We start from the raw sequence: 17,936 nt of genomic DNA, 5'->3' as shown, positions 1-17,936 counted from the left end.
CTTATTTCTGGCTGTGTCTGTGAGGGTGTCTCAGAAGAGATTAGCACCTGAATTGCAGTCTGAGTAAAGAAGATTATCCTCACTGAGGCAGGTGGGCACCATCCTATCTGTTCAAGGCCTAAATAGACAAAAACGTGGAGGAAAGGCGAATTTGCTTTCTTTCTGGAGCTGGGACATCTATTTTCTCCTGACCATGGACTTAAGTGTTCCTGTTTATCAGGCTTTTAAACTTGGACCAGGACTTATTCTATCAGCCCCCTGATTTTTGAACCTTTGGACACACATTCAGAACATCTGCTCCCCTGTTCTCAAGCCTTTCAGATTCGCTGAATCACATCACTGGCTTTGCTGGTTCTTCAGTTTGCAGGTGGCAAACCGTAGGACTTCTCAGCTGCACAATCAAGTGGGCAAATTTGTATAACAAACCTCTTTTATGTCTGTCTATCTACCTATTTAATTGGTTCTGTTTCTCTGGAGACCTCTAATATAGGCAGTGAAACTATTCCGTATACAATGTTGGATACAAGCCACTATACACTTGTGAAATCGTACAGAATGTACAATGACAGGCATGAACCCTCATGTAAACTATGGACTTGGGGAACAACGATGCGTCAATGTAGGCTCGTCAGCTGTAGCAAACAGACCACTCCGGTGCAGGACCTTGCTGTTGGGGGGGGGTGTACGTGCATGTGTAGGCAGGAGTATTTGGGAACTCTCTGTCCTTTCTGCTTAATTTTGCTGTGAACCTAAAACTGCTCTAAAAAGTAAACTCTATAAAAAGGAAAAGAAAAAATAAAAATAATGGAGAGACTGCTGGATATTATTAGATACTAACTAGTAATAATAAAAATAATGTGATTTGACTATTAGTATAGATAGATCAATAAGAAAGAATAGAAAGCTAAAAATATTCCCACATATGAAAATAAGTAATAAAGATGGCATTTTGAATTTGTGGTGAGGAGATGAGGTGTTCACAGGCCCTGGGGACAACCCCAGAGAGGGATGCTGTGCTCCTCCAGAGCTGGTATCCACAGAGTCCACTGCCAGTGTGGCAGCTCTGGACTATTGCATGTTTATGGCTAGAACAACTGCTTATTCTCTAAAAAGAAATCATTCAATCCCAACCTCGTATATGTATTACAATATGTATACAGTATGTACACATATACAGATCCCAACCTATAAAACAAATCAAATACAAGATAGTAAAAATTAGAAAATACATGTGTTTATTAAATCTTAGAGTGGGAAAAACCTTTTCCCAGCATAAAACCACAAAGAGAAAAATCTCAAAGAAAAAATGAAGCAGAACTAGAAGATAAATAAAAAAGTTCATTCTATGTGACAGATAAAGGTTACTATCCTTGTTATAGAAAAGAGCTTTTAGAAATATTAAGAAAATGAAAAACCAATATAAAAATTGACAGAGGACATCAGTGAATAAGCCAGAAAATAAATACACAAAGCCAATAAAATATGACAAAATCCCATCCTACTAACTAGGATTTGATAAAACAATTATTTGCCTAAATGTCTGGAGAGAGTTTTTTGGTTTTTGCTTTTAGAAGGGTGAGAAAGGCTTCTGCAGCCTTCCTGGAATGAAATTTGGCAGCATGTTTAAAGAGATTTACACAAAAATTCATATGAAAAGCTATTTAGCTTGTATGTCCTATAACACAGGCATGATTAAACAAATCATGCTCTATTCATAATCTGACATAATACTAAGTAGCTACTAATATTTTTGTTGAAAACAAAGAAATGATGTAAGAAGATCTCAAAACAGGATGCCCACAATTTTCTGAATTAAAAAAAAAATTCTAGTAGAAGGATTTGTACAATTGTGTATTTGAAAATTAAGGAGACACCAGTCAGAATGGCCATCATTACAAAGTCCACAAATAACAAATGCTGGAGAGGGTGTGGAGAAAAGGGAACCCTCCTACAATGTTGGTGGAAATGTAGTTTGGTGCAGCTGTTATGGAAAACAGTATGGAGATTACTCAAAAAATTAAAAATAGACTTACCATATGATCCAGCAATCCCATTCCTGTGCATATATCCAGATGGAACTTTAATTCAAAAAGATACATGCACCCCAATGTTCATAGCAGCACTATATACAACAGCCAAGACATGGAAGCAACCTAAATGTCCATCGACAGATGACTGGATAAAGAAGTTGTGGTATATTTATACAATGGGATACTACTCAGCCATAAAAAAGAATAAAATGCCATTTGCAGCAAAATGGATGGACCTGGAAATTGTCATTCTAAGTGAAGTAAGCTGGAAGAAGAAAAATACCATATGATATCACTTATGTGTGGAATCTAAAAAAAAAGGCAAATGAACTTATTTACAAAACAGAAACAGACTCACAGACACAGAAAACCGACTTGTGGTTACCAGTCAGGGGAAGGGGATGGGAAGTGATAAATTGGGAGTTCAAGATTTGCAGATACTAACCACTGTATATAAAACAGATAAACAGCAAGTATATACTGTATAGCACAGGGAACTATATTCAGTATCTTGTAGTAATTATAATGAAAAAGAATATGAAAACAAATACAAGTATGTATATGTATGAATTAACTATTAATTGCTGTACAACAGGAATTGACACAACATTGTAAACTAACTACATGTCAATAAAAAAATAAAAAAATAAAAATAAATTTAAAAAAGAAAATTAAGGAGGATTTTTATTTTCTTTTTTGTTCTTTTCTCTGATTTTGATTTTTAGTGATGTACATTAAATAATTTTATAATTAGGAGAAAAATGTCATCTTCTGTTTAAAAGAAAAGCAATTAGAATCAGCTAGGATGTGAGAAAGAACCTAAAATGGAATAAAAGCAACAACAAATAAACTAATTTTATTACAAACAAATCAGGTAATCTCACTACAAGGTGGAGAAGAGAACTCACCCAAGTAACTTTGTAAAACCATATTCTGGCTGAGTATTGTTAAGACCAAGGATAAAAAGAAACGTATGTAAATATTGTGCTCTGGTTGGTAAATTTGCTTCTCACAAGGGTGTGGGTTAGCAATTCTGAAACTACTCCATGTGCAGACCAGGACTGGTATTGAAGTACGCATGTATATCATAGACAATGGGAGCCAGATCTCCCCCTGCTGGAGAAAACAAGCGAGCCGGTAATAACACTAAAAGGTGATGCTCTTTATAATAGGGAAGTACAGGAAAGCACTGGGCACACAGAGCAGGGAAGCAAAGCCTCGTTTAGTGGGAAGGTATGGCTGTAGAGAGAGGAAGGAGCATGCACCCCGAGATCTGAAAAATAAGAGGCACTTTTTATCCATTTGGGTAAAGGGAATTTTATATGCAAAGGTCCCAAGCTAGAAAAGATCCTGAGGAAATACAATGTGGCTGTCACATCATGAGAGTCTAGTTAATGCCGGCTGAATGAATAAATGAATGCATGTATAACAAAGCATTAGACCATCCTTAGGTTTACATTGCTAATGCACTGTCACTGCATAAGTGGGCTATGGGATTATATTCCAGGTATGTTTGTGGTCATTCATGTACACTTTCATGTGGTTCTTGGCTAGACCAGCAGCTACTAACAGCAGTTACTGAAGACTTACCATGAGTCATGGGCTTTATAGCAAGTACTCTACATTAATGATTTTATTTCTATTTATAACTGCCTAGCAAGGTAGAGGGTAAGTAAACCCCCAGCCTGTAGCTAAGGAAATTAAGGTTCAGACAGACAGACTGAATTGTCCAAGCCCTGAATTAGATTGACCATGAAATCCCATGGACTCTTTTTGGTCAAAGGTCAAAATTGTTTCCATAATAATACTAAGACATTATTTGCTTTTTTCACTGTGTTGGCATTTACACTTAGATTTCTGGAGGGTTCTCACCATTCCCTAACTGATAAGAATGGCTCAATATGCTCAATTGCTTTGTGCAAATAATACAGCTTATGCTGAGTACCTGCTTTCCTTCCGGGAGTCTGGACTTTTGGTATATGCTGGGCAGAGGGTACTTATGTGACTGACCTTGATTAAAGTTCTGAAGTCCTACGTTTAGGTGTGCTTTCCCGGTAGACAAAGGTTGTTATAGTTCATTGCTGGAGGAAATAAGCATGGCCTATGTGACTCCCCCGGGAGGAGACACTTAGATGCTTTCACCTGCTTTCCTCCAGACTTTGCTCCATGTGTCTTTTCCCTTTGTTGATTTTGCTTTGTATTCTTTTATTATAATAAATCATAGCTGTGAGTACAAATGTATTCTTGGTCTTATGAGTCCTCCCAGCAACTTACTGAACCTGGGGTGGTCTTGGGCACCCTTAACACACTAAGCAAAATCCATACATGATAAACTTTAAATCTATGCCAAGACATACCCTATGAGACTAATGAAAACTAAAGACAGAGAAAAAACTCTCAAAAGCAGCCAGAGAGAAATGGCGTGTTACCTAGGAACATTACCAAGGAACACCAATTTGAATGACAGTGGCTTTCACGTCTGAAACCTTGGAAGCCAGAAGGAATTGGCGCTGTCTTCTTCAAGGGCTGAAAGGCCTGTTGCCGGTAAATTCTACATCTGGTTTCACAATTCTTCAGGGATGAAATAAAAACATTCTCAAAGGAAAACTCAAAGTATTTGTTGCTAGCAGAACTGCCCTTAAATTTTGGCTAAGAAAGTTCTTCAAACCGAAAGGAAATGATGAAAGAAGGGATTTGGAGCACCAGGAAGGAAGATGAAACAACACAAAAACAGAAATAGGGGTACATAAACTAGACTCTCCTCTTCCCCATGAGTTTTATGTGAGAATATATTTGGTGATTGGGACAAAAATTGTAACAGCATTTGATACCCAATCAATGATATTTACAAGTGAGGAAGGTAAAGTTACCTAAATGGAAGTGAGGTTTCCACACTTCACTCAAAGTGATAAAATGTTCATACTAGTAGACTAAGTCAACTTATATATATCATATATATCATATATAAGTATACTGTAATACTACCCATGTCATAGATATATGTATTATAAAACTCAGAGCAACAACCACAAAAACTATAGAAAAAGATGTACTGAAAAACACTACAAATTAGTCAATATGGAATCCTGAAAGAAGTTCTAGTAACTCACAGGAAGGGAAAAAAAGAGAAACAGAGGAAATAAAGAGAAAAGAAATAATGAAATGGCAGGCTTAAGTGCTGACACGATTACCTTAAATGTAAATGGCCTAAACACATGAATCAAAAGAGCCCACAGTCCATGGGTAAGTATCGAACAACAAACGCAACACACCTACCATTTGGCTTTCTGGGGACTGTTTTCTGCAGGTCTGGGGAAGGACGCTGCTCCTTCTGGGGGGCTCTGCTTGGAGACCCTCTGCCTGAAGACCGTCCGCAGGCTTTCCGCTCAGGGCCCTGGGCTGTGTCACTGCAGGGAGGCTGCTTGCTGGGGGCCCAGCTCTGCCCGCGGGGCTCAGCCTGGGCACTGAGCAGACAAGGAGGGGCTTGGGGTCTGCAGGCATCTGGGCTCAGCCTTCCCTTCTGCTGCTCCGCCTCTCTCCGCTTGTTTTCTTCTTCTCTCTTCCTGGGAGCAACACCAAGGGGGAATAGGAAAAAATTCTGTTACCTGTTCAAGTGTTCCTCAGTGGGATTTAAATTTTAAAAGGAGCTACTACAATACAGGGGGGATTTGGAAATTTGCAGTTTCCACAATTTCACAATTTCCTGTCTTTTACCCATGTCTTATAGCCCAAAAAATGATGGAGCTGGAAAGAATCCTACAGATCAACCTGTGCCCGGCTGAGACACGTCAGATAATCACAGAACTTTCTGGGGAGACAACACAATCCCAAGGTGTGTGTGCCCCAAGATTGTGTGTGATCCCTGGGACTACCTGTTGCTACACCCTTTTCTCTCCTATTCCAGAAAGCACATCAGGATGCAATAGAGAATAAAAGTCATACGATAACCTTGAATCTTCTCTATTTATTAAAAAGACTATTGGCAAACCTTCATGATTATATGAAAAAATTACAAAGCACCTCCCAACTGCTTATAACACACCTGTAGCTGTAATACTGCCAGCAAGAGCTCTAGCTAATGGGTCAAACCCACTCATCTTGCAGATGAGGTACAGAAGGTAGGATGATTTTCAAAAAGTCATACACAAGTAGCTGGTGGCTAAGCTGAAACCTTTGGGTAGCAACAGAATAGTAGAGCGCTGGCCAGAGGATGCCAGGACTAGAAATGAGTGGTGGTTGATACAGATGGGTCCAAGGTGGCCCAGGTCCAGAAATGGGCATGGTGCTTGAGGACAAAGGGGCTAAGTTAAGGAAAGGATCTGCTTGACTGATGCCATTAATCTGTAGGGATTGCCAAGGGTAAAAAAAGGGAAGAAAACTAACATTTTCTAAGCCTCTCCTGTGCTGGGCACTGATGATATAGTAATGAGGACCAGAGAACTCAGCCCTCCCTTGAAGAACCTTCTATCCAGAGGGGGACAACTAGGACAACAAAGACCTAACATATAGTGGAAGAAATATTATAATAGTGTGCTTGCACAGAGGAATTAGTGATTAATTTTGTGGAGGAATCTGGAAGAAAGTCTCAACTGTTGATTCTCAAAGATGTGTAGGAGTTTGCCAGGCAGATAGTTGGGAACGAGGATGTTAGTCCGAGGGAGTAGTTTGGGCAAAGGCAAATAATACGGAAAAACAGGCTGGTTTTGCTTCTTTTGATCTTTAAACAGTGCTTGCTATACACAGCAGCACCCAATATATTTGCTGCTCAGGAAGACAGAAAAGCCTTTAGATCTGTGATCCTCATACTTTGGTAAACTGGGATCTCCTGAGATCTTGTTAAAATCTAGATTCTGATTCACCAGGCCTGGGGTGTGGCTCAAGAGTCTGCATTTCTTTTTTTTTTTTTTTCCTCTTTAAATTGGAGTAGAGTTGATTTATAGTTTTAAGATTCTGCATTTCTAACAAGCACTCAGGTCATACAGGTGTTCCCAGTCCTCTGACCACACCCTGAGTAGTAAGGCTTCAGAGAACAGGAAAGTCTTGTGTGGATTGTTAACTCTACCACTTTGGGTTGGGAAACTGAGTCTCCCCCATGACACCAGCTTTGTGGACAGCCTCCCATGCCCATACACGCTTTTTTATAAGCAACCTGACCAGTTGCAGGGCTAAGATACCAGACATGAAGCAAGAGCTGAGGCAGAGACCCCAAGTCCCTGAAGAAGTCAAAGAATTCATATTTCCACAGACTGTGCAATTAAAAGCCAAGCTTATTTAGATCTCAAGGGACACGGAAGCCCCAGATGACAGATACCTGAGTTATACTCTAAAGCCTTGTCAACTTATCTTCCCCTTTGGAAGGTCTCTTGTCCTGTGTGGTGAAGCCCCTGATCTGAGGTCCAAGCTTGCTTCTCTGATCGTCCTCCAGGGAGTCCATCCCAGAGAAAGAGGCCAGATGGGCTGTGCTGACTCCTGCCCAGCTCAAGTGTTTTCACCAGAGTCTGGTCTTGTGATGTGCTTTGCCAACTGCGGACACTTGTGTGTGCTGATGCAACAACAAGTGAGCTGGACAGCTTGTCGTCATCAGTGCTGAGATTCATATGGATGCTAGCAGGTGCCATTTCAGTGTGCTCTGTCTGGGAGAAAGCTGCTTTTTGGAAGAAGGTAGAAGCATCTGGGTGGTGGAAGTGCTGCTAACTGATCTAACTGCCTTGCTCCCGGCAGGCAGAGGGAGTGATGCTCTTCGTACTGGCCCTGATAAGCCAAACCACTTTAAGAGAATATTGGTCCTCCAGACAGACACATGTGTGTGGTTGTCTGTCTTGGCATCTGCATGGATATCACTGCCATCGGGAGGGGCTTTGAAGTGATAACCTGGACTCTGTTATTCGAGCAGTCATTTACCTTTTCTTTAGGAAACCAAACAGCTTTCCTTTTCAACTCCGAGAGACCACTGTGCAATCAGCCTCTGGGCCAACCCTGTCCCTGCAGGCACTTTTTGGGCCTCCACAAAGGCGGCCACAGGACAAACAGGGGATCTCAGTCTTTCAGAGTGATCAGATGTCCAGAAAGCAAGCAAGTTCTGCCTCCTGAAAAATTCTTGGAGGGGGAGGTTTGCAAGGGTTTTTTTTTTTTTTCATTTTGGTAGAGCTCAGTAAGCTGATTCGGGAGGAAGAATGTAATAGTGAGAATATATAATTACACCTCAGGTGATGAATAGAAGAAATTAATGTTTTTCTAAAAACTGATGCATTTCGCATTAAAAATAACTGCCAGGTGGCGCCCAGCCCACAACTGTGCAGTTCTCCAGAGCTGTGGTTCTTGATGTAAAGGAAGTGATCACTGAGGAAAAGGCAGTGAGATAAAAATGGGAAATTATGCATAACCCGCATCCTGTCTTATCTACGCTGCTGCCCTGAAACAGAAAGCAACAACCACCACCATGACCACACACACACACACACACACACAGGATACAGCTCCTGAGAGGAGCACATGATCCCACATGTGTGTGTGTGTGTGTGTGTGTGTGTGTGTGTGCGCGCGTGTGTTCCTGGGCAGAAAGATCCAGAACCACTGCTTCTAGTCTAAGAATTTGAAGGAAACCCAGTTTACTGAGGGCTCTGCTCTTATCTGGTAAATAAGGACACTGAGGCAGAGAGCTGAGTGACTTACCCCAGGCTACATGGTAAACTAGACACAAAGCTGAGCTGGACCTCAGCGGCTTTATTTCTTCCTGTAAAATTCATCTCTATGACAAAATTATTTTTCAAAATTTCACTCAATCTTCTTGCTTCATTTAAAAAATGAATTGGGTCATAAGAAGAAAGTGGTAACATCACATCAAAGTAACCATTAACAGCATTTCAAGCTGGCTTCTAGTGTAGCTTTTATTCCTACACTCTAAGACTCAAGAAATGTCCTAAAATTTAAGTGTTTTCCTCCTAACTAATTTTTTACAGAATGTCAAAGATCTTTAATTTTCATAGTGGGCCATGCTATACATTTGACCTATTTTTATAAAGTTTAGGAAACAGATACAAGAAGAAGAACCAATGTTATTCTGGTTTACACAAAAATTTAAAGAGAAAAAAAAATTCTGTCCATGACATATCAAGTAACATTTTAGCATAAAATTTATTAAGGTGGCAGAATCTTAATACATAAAATAGTCTCACATTTTCCTCTCCTCTTTTTTTTTTTTCTATTACATTGAAGGAAATCATCCAGACAACAGCTTTTGTTGGGCTACCAATTAGTCTGGTGGGTATTGTCTTTTCTAGAGCAACTTTTGCAGCTCCCCAGAGGCTTACAGTATAAGAAGGTGAGAACACCAACTGGGGATCAGATCTTTAACATCTGCCTCGGGTCCTGTGCAGCACAAGGTCAAGAGGATCTCCAAATGATGGGCTGAAGGCATGGGTGCTGTTCCACCCAGGGAGGAAAAGACCCGAGGCTGGTGCAAATCTCTGAAGGACAGTTGTGGGGCAAAGATATACCCTGGAGCCCTCCCAAACCAGATCTAAGACCCAAGGATGGGGACTTCTACAAATTAGTAGCCGAGATGTCAACTGTACAAAAAACGCCAATAAGAAACCAAGGGATCAAAAGATTGATGTGCAGAGACCCAGATCAAGGGCAGTAACTTCAACAACTTGAATGTCCTACGGCTTCAGCATCTCCTCACTGGATCTGTCCGATTGCACAATATGGCACAGACCTGCCTCTGGGCCTGGGAAGTTTTTTGAGTCCTGCGAGTCGATGGTTTTTTTTTTTCCCTACTCCATTATGTGGCTTCCACAGAGTGTTGTATTTGTCCAGTTCTAACTAGAAGAAATGAATTCTATCAGACACTGCAGAAATTTAAAGCAGGCTCATTCCCATTCCATGAGTATTCAAGTTGCCAATTGCCTTGAATACAAGACTATGAGAGGTTTGAGAGATGTGATTAAAATGGTTTCCACAGAAAAGGGAAGTCAGGTTAGTGTGCCCTGCTGTTGTACCGATTTAACCCGGCTTTGCCCCGATGCCATTCCTGTTCATGGTCCTGGTACAGGAATGGGGTAAACTAATTTTGTTAAGGACACCTTAGAGAGGAACTGGTCCAGCCCTTCCATTTGAAAAAGAGGGAAACTAAGGCCCAGAATGATGACTGACTCACGTAAGGTCTTAGACCCACTGCAGGAGTAGTTATTGAACATTTATTATTAAATTCTTATGACATATCAAGGACTCTAAGGCACTAGAAGTATGGAGGTACATAATACAATCCCTGCTCTCAAGGAATTGACAATCTCCTGGGGAATCAGATCCACACACTCCTGCAGAGAGTGAGTTCTAGATGTGATGCTGCTGGAACAGAGGTATCTTCGCAGAGCTATGGGAGGAAGTGGGAGACTAAACTGGAAGAGGAAAAAATGGCTACATAGAAATGACGCCAAAATGAGAAAAGAGGGAAGTGAAAGAAGGGTATTTAAGGCAGACGGGAGAACAGAGTTCTCACAGAATCTTTGACGTGGAAGAGATCTGAGAGACCAGCTCTTTACATAATTTAAAAAATTCCTTCTATATTATCCTGGAGAGATGATAATTCAATTTCTGCTGGAACATTTCCAGTGAGAGGAAACTGATTACCTTACAGGAGAGAAAAGGTCTAGCTCTAACCTTTTCAGCTGGTATTGCATGGTGCTTGGGGTGGGGGGCCTGTCAGATTCTATCTCTTCATTGTCACTGAATAATAGGCTTAGTAATAGTTGGTCTTTGACTTCCTCTCAAGGGAATAAGAAAATGTCATGCATTTTAGGACCTTTGACTTACAGAATGTGAGGGCTGGGAGGAACCTCATATCATTTAATCCAATTTTTAAAATCTTTCTATGACTCATGGACCCTCTTGGAGAAGGTGATAAAAATCTATAGATCCTCTCCTCCCCCTAATGCATATATGCTCATGACACACACAATAGTGCCTACAGTTTCAGGGCATTCACGGAGCCCCAGAGCCCATCCTGGATTAAGAAACCTTTTCATTCTACTGATGAGAAACTGAGGTTCAGAAAAGTGGAATGACATGGAAGAGAATCGTGGAAGTGATTCCTCATGGATCAGATCTCCACATGAGCAGAAGACTCAGACCTCTGGGTCAACCCTGAAGAAAGGCATTGACAAACAGGGTATTCGGGGAACAGCTGTCAGAGGATCTATTATAAGGTGAAAAGGAGAGCTGAGGTAGGAGTACGAGTGTCACGTGCCCTTTCTTTAATTGTCTGAAAGTTGATTTATGGAAAAGGACTGAGACTTCTCTCTTTTGCTTCAAGGGGTAGCTCAAGACCAAAAGGTAGAAAAGAACTTCTGCCAGACAGAACTGTCCACTAATGAAGTGTGGTGCTTGACAGGCACAGAATTCCTTGTCACCTGACCTTCTGAGGACACAGAACAACCTCCTGTGGAAGGGACTTCAGCATCACAAGTTTGAACTGGGCCACCCAAACTGGACTTGATTATGTAACTCTAAGAGACACACTCAGTCCCATACACTCACCAGAAAGAAGCTTAGGTCTCCTGAGAGCGTGGTGTGTAAGGAAGGTGGTAAGTGAGGGAGTGAAGAAAGTTCAGGATGGCTAAGACCTCGAGTGTGAGGGGTGAGAGGGTGGTACTGGTGCAGAGAAATGAGACTTGGAGATAGAAGGGCAAGTAAAACGTGGAAGCATCATGGATGGCATTCAAGAATGACAGCCTGTACAGAGGAGTGGGACAGAAGAATAGAAGCAAAAGGACACTTCAGAAGAGGTATCAGCAGATCAGTGGTGGCAACACTGGCAGGGAACTCAGGAGGTGAGACGAGAGACAGGTTGTGATGATGAGTTGTAGGTTTCACTTAGTGAGACTGAAGTGACAGTGACAACAGGACATGCAGTGGAAATGTCCAATGATCTGACATGTTGGCAGGTAACAAAAGGACAGCAAAGTGGAAATGCCCAGCAGGTCATGGATGATTTGGGATTAAAGTTCCAGGAGGTCAAGATGTGAGAGAAGTGGAGGGGTTATCTACAGAGATGAAGTAATTTAAGTTTTAAGAGTAGATATATTTTCAAGGAAAAAAGCAGAGCATGAATAGAAGTCTAAGGAGTTAGTCTGCAGGGCTGACCTCAGTGTGGAGACGGTATAGTTAAAAAGTTTTGAGAAGTAAGAGTTCAGGGAGTTAGAGAAGACTTGAGATTAGAGAGTGAAATAGAAACCTGGCAAAAAGGAAGCTTCAAGGAAGAAGAGTGATCAACATAAATACAGTCTTATTTTAGTGTGCATTCAACTCTGTGCTTTGGCAGGTAAATTACAGCAATGTTCATTCTGGCAACAACACAGGAGGTGCGGTATGAGTTATCAAGTGCTTTTAAATGGATTATAGGTATTTCCTAAATAGTATTTTCTCAAAAAAAAGCCTTAGAAAATATGACTAAAACTCTCTCTCCCAATTCCTCTATCGGCAAAATAGAATTCACTTTACGTTTAATCAGTTCCTTTCACATCCTTACTTTAAGGAAGGTGATTTCCACCATCCTAACGTGAGAGACGGGGAAAGGTTTCTCTCCTTCCCTCCTTTTGGGGGACGTACCAAGCCAGTCCCATCGCCTTTGTGGAGTCCCACCTCATATTCAGGCAGGTGGGATATGACTTCACATTCTGAAAACAGACTCTCACACATTAAACTGGAGTTTACAGAAACTTCAGTAGTTGGAAATACAATATTCCTTCCCTGGCAGAGAATACTTACTTGCAACTCAGGATAACTTGTCACATGTATTACCTACTTACAAGTGTCATTCACATGTAGAGAAATTTTATGAGAAGGCTGCAAAAAGAGGCATGTAGTGGCTTTTAGGTTAATACTGGACCCTCTGGTAATAGAGAAGAGAAGAGAGCCTCATTTAGAGAACAGCACAAAATAATACTCCCTGGGATGCCACCTACTTCGGTAACTTCAGAGTCAGAAAATGATGTGTTTCTGTCATCTTGTTTACTGAAGGCTGACGTGATGGTTAGCATTCCTGTTCATAGTGGTATTTAACTTCCCACTGACATGGTTTGTCCTGCCTTTTATTATTATTTTTGACCATTATTTATTACACTTATGCTTCCCCCTTGTGGGCAAGATACGGTAGGATTCAGGAGTTGGAAGGACTCAAGATTTGGAAACATTCAAGATACAGCCAGGAAGTTATCCCTCAAGAATCTGCCTGTCATCCGCATCTTTATCATTAGAGGTTTTGGTATTCTAGCTGCCAACACAATACTCTCTTGCTATTTAAAATACTCAACACAAGTATCACAGAAAAGGCAAACCAAAGCGTGATCTGAAATCAATCACTTACAGTCAAATAACCACGATGTATAGTAGGCACAAGACTATTCTGCACATTATGTATCACTATCCAAAGAAGTGTGAGGTCCTCGAAGCAAATACTTTGCTTTTAGTCACTATTTTCTCCTTAGGCTCAAGGCAAGAGTTTTGTATGTGCAGTAAGAATTCAATCACTATTTCTTGAATAAATTACATAACTTAGTGCCCATTTGTTAGGGAGTATCTGGGGGAGAGCAAGTTGTTTATACAAGTTGGTTGCTTTAATCAAATCAAAACTAGACTTAGATTAGTCTAGTGAAAGCAGGAGAGATGTTGGTGTAAGTTTCTTTTGGAAAAACAGGAAAGGTAAGAAGACCAGTCATCCCTTCGTAGCCTCCTGTGGGTAACACTCCCACCCCTAACTGCTTGCCATGGGTGGGTGTGGCAGTGGCTTGTCCCTGGGTTGGAACATCCAGGACTAAACAGAGGAACACCCACCAAGGAGAGCTCACAACCGTATCCTTCGTGGTAGCCTCAGTCCTCTGAAGGACTGGTGAGCAGAGGTGGGAAGGTGCCATGGGTACGGGGACCACTTTTATTTTCAGACTCTCCCACACCGCCCTTCCGTGCTGACTCTGAGCTGTGTGGACACCGTCTCTAGAGCTCACACTTACTTGGCAGCAGCATCCTTTCTCAGCTGTTCATGCTTCATGAGGAGATTTTTCCGGTCCCGGAAAGCTTTTCTGACCTTGTACCCTTTGTAGACAGCTTGGATTTTGAAGGCAGCGATGTCCTGTATGGCTGCGATGGACAGGGCGCCGTGTTCCAACATGAACTGGATCACTTCATGGCGCTCACCAAGCAAAGCGTAATCAAGCGGGGTGTACCTGAAGCAGGGAGATTTTTTTTAAGTGTTGGAAGGTTATTCAAGGCACAGTTAAACTGGCACGATCATGCAACAGAAGGAAACCTCATTCTAAGACGTGCAATATTCCTCAGGCAAAGCTGCCTTCCGTACTGCTGTTCCTTTTCTCTCTGAGGGGTACAGAACAAGAGGGAAGCTGGGGTCAGGCGCTTTGTGCTGCTGACCATATCGATTCCTGAGTTTTGCTCGTTGGTTCACAAACTGGGGGCTATGAGAACACACAATTATTTTTCTTCTTCCTCGTGTTCCAAGTAATTCCTTGCTCCTATCTTAACAGGTACTACAAATAATACTCTGTGAGATTCTAAGTCTGAGCCCACGATTACTGACAGTTAATGCTTATAAAATGAAAAATGTACCTCTGAATGGAGAGATTTAGGGTGTGATAAGGACGGCCCTTTAAATCAGTGCAGAAAGGACAGATTATTAAATAGTGTTGGGACAACTGGGTAGCCATCTAGGAAAAAAAAAAGATTCTTATATCACATTTTACTCTAAGATAAATCCTAGATGAAACAAAATCTAAATTTTTTTTGAAAAAAGGAAGCCATGGAAGTACTAGAAGAATTTATGGAAGACTGAAAAAACCGCCAATAACAGAGATAAAAGATAGTTCACCAAACAGGAAATACTAATGGCTCCTGATTCTTTCCTCAGTTGGTTGAAAACAATCAATTCCATCCACAGAGGACAGGCCATCCATGTCCTCAAGTCACCTGTATAATACAGCCATTACTGTGGTATATGAACAAATACAGAACAATTTCCAGGACGACTTGTTAAGTGAAGGAAAAGAGAAAAAAGTAAGCAACAGAAAAGCATTACGGCGTGCTCCATTTGTATGAAAATAGATTATATCCCTGTGTGCCTATCTGTGTAAAATACATCTTTCGAAGTTTCCCAAGAAACTGGTGATGGTGATGCCTCTGGGGAGGAAGCCAGTTGTCTCAGAGGAAGAAGGTAGGAGGTATCACTTTAGTTTTACTGAACGCCCGTCTACGCATTTCAGTTTTGTACACTGTGTGTGCCTTTTTGATAAATAGATTATTTTAGAAAAAATGGGTATTATTGTCACATAGATTATATATTTGAATCCCACTGACTACTTTCTAGATGTGTGATTTTAGGCAGATTCCTTTTAAAAAATGTACTTTTTCTATTTTTGGAAATCTAAAACAAATTGGATAAATACACAGAAGAAAATAACAGTCATCTACACTCCCACTCTCAGAATTAACCACTGCTAAATATGCTTTCTTTTTTTTTATAGAAAAAGATTATTTTGTAAAAATGACACTTGTTTAAGAAATCAAACAATGAAAAAAGTACAAAATTTAAGTAACCCCCCGGCCCACAAATTCTAGCATCCACCAATGGTAACGGTAACTGTCACTTCCTAACCAAATTACTTGTGTTTCTAAGCCCCACCTTTCCTCATCATGGACTTGGCATGAGGAGAGAATGAAGCAATAAATGTGAAGAAGACCGCAGTGTGCCCGGGAAGAAGGAAGCGGTTAATAAATGTCAGCTGTGACTGTCATTATTCCAGGACCTACACGGCAGCACGGCGGTTGATTCCACAGTTGCTTATCAGGAATGTTATTTCCAAAGGACCCAAACTAGTATTTATGACCCCTGGCCCCATCCTTCCTGGGTGACTGTTACTGAGCCAGAGCAGTCAGAAGTGCTGGGAGGAACGAATCAACTGATATATGAGGCAGAAAAATGGTGATTATATGGATGCATGCATGATTAGACACAGAAAATCATCCAATGATTACAGAAAAGAAATTATCTCTTTTTAAAACTCACCTAATAGTCACGGTAAGACATAAAAGGAAGAGCTTTTCAGTATAGGCAAATGGTGTTTTGGTCACTTCAGTAAGGAAACTCTGAATTCAGAACGAAGTCCCAAAAGCTAAAATTAAGGAACCCTCATTTTAGGACAGCTCAATCTGCCACTAGTGTTAGGGACCAGAAGGCCATAAGGTAGGTAAGGTCTTTATAAACTTTAAAACAGTATTTAAATGTAAATAGCATGTTGTAAATTCAAGAAGAACTTTTACAAATTTCACTATATATTCTAAAATGCCTTTCATGACTATGCTTTCTCCAATAGAAAAAAATCTTCTGTGCCACAGAACCACACAATAGTAGAGATGAACTGAATCTGAGGTTTAGTTTAACACCTTCATTTCATAAATGAATACAGACCCAGAAAGATAAGTAACTTGCTGAAGGTTATATAACTTCCAGAATCTAGACTGGAACTAAGATCACATGACTCTCTGTTCAGTAATCCTTCCATAATTCATCTCTCAATTATTGAACATGTATGTCTCGTATAGAATGAAACTGCTTCTAAATCAACATGCAAATAACATGTATTTTTAGCAAGCTTGATCATTTTTTCTATAATTATTAATATGTCATATCTTTCACTTAATATATAAGCAGGATTATCAAACTATGATTTATGAAAGTGTGGCCCAAATTACGCCTTTACTTACAAATAGGATAAAGAGATGGGGGAGGGTATAGCTCAGTGGTAGAGTGCCTGCCTAGCATGTACAAGGTCCTGGGTTCAATCCCCAGTATCTACATTAAAAAAGATAAATAAATTAAAGAACTTAATTACATCCTCACCACTACCCCCAATTTTTTTAAAATTTTATATATTAAATTTAAAAAATTTTTTAAGAAGTAGGACAAAAATAAATAGCATGAGCTATTTATTTTATTTAGAATGCTGAGCTGGGAATCAGAAGACCTGTGTGACCCTGGGCATTCTCTTCACTTCTCTGAGATTCTGTTTCCTCATCTGTAAAAGGTGAAAGGAAGGAGAGGAGAACTAGATCTCTCAGGCTGCTTGTGGATGGGAAATTGCATTTCAAGTATTTTAAATATTTTTATTATGAGAAACTTCAAGCACACACAAAAGCAGAGAGAACAGCATCATAACACTTTATATACTCATTACCCAAATTTAATAATTAGCAAAACTTTGCCACACTTCCTTCATCCACCCCCTCCCTTTTTACTTTTGCTGAAGTATTTTAAAGCAGAATCCCGGAACCCCTATCATTTACTCTCTCTGCATTTTAGATTCATCTATAAATAATGTGACATAACCACAATGTCACTGTATTAACAAAATTAATGGGAATTCCATAGTAAGATCTAATGACCACTCTAAATACAAATTTTTCCCAATTTTCTCAAAAATGTCTTTTTTTTTAAACAATTGGTTTATTCAAATTACAATTGTGGATTTGAACTAGGAGACACAATCCAAATACCTAGCAAGGTTTTAAGACTGAAGTCTGACACACCTCAGTAAAGTTTAAGCAATTGACCATGCTGTGATTATTACTACCGAATCTTTCTTCACCCCAAATTCGATTTAGAAACATTCAAGTGCTGTGAATATTCCCATCAATGTCAGAGTGTGGCTGTCAGTTAGTTATTGACTGAAAGCCAGCAGTAGTTGGCAAAAATTATGTCCATACAGTGCACATCAAGTGGTTTGTGTCAACGCATGAGAAGTAAAAATTAGCGCTACATTGATGGTAACCAGTCAAGAAACAATGTAGATAAAGACAAGAGATAAGAGACAAGTGCACCTGCCACGTGGGAATGGTCTGATG

The 17,936-nt window shown here is 40.4% G+C and overlaps 1 protein-coding gene across 5 annotated transcripts in view; it reads right to left on the bottom strand.

The window, feature by feature from the left end:
* Window positions 1-17,936, bottom strand: part of INVS (inversin) — a 122,396-nt gene that overhangs the window by 15,918 nt on the left and 88,542 nt on the right. For all 5 annotated transcript variants that reach the window (XM_072959828.1, XM_072959827.1, XM_072959826.1 and 2 more), the window contains 2 exons: window positions 14,039-14,251; window positions 5,307-5,593 (listed from right to left, as the gene is read on the bottom strand). In XM_072959828.1, the coding sequence (XP_072815929.1) occupies window positions 5,307-5,593; window positions 14,039-14,251 (500 nt within the window). The remainder of the gene's footprint in view (window positions 1-5,306; window positions 5,594-14,038; window positions 14,252-17,936) is intronic.

Source organism: Vicugna pacos, chromosome 4 (assembly GCF_048564905.1).
Source record: "Vicugna pacos chromosome 4, VicPac4, whole genome shotgun sequence".
Classification (NCBI taxonomy): Eukaryota; Metazoa; Chordata; class Mammalia; order Artiodactyla; family Camelidae; genus Vicugna; species Vicugna pacos.
The sequence above is the reverse complement of the archived record's forward strand: the minus strand, read 5'-3'. Positions and strand labels throughout refer to the sequence as shown.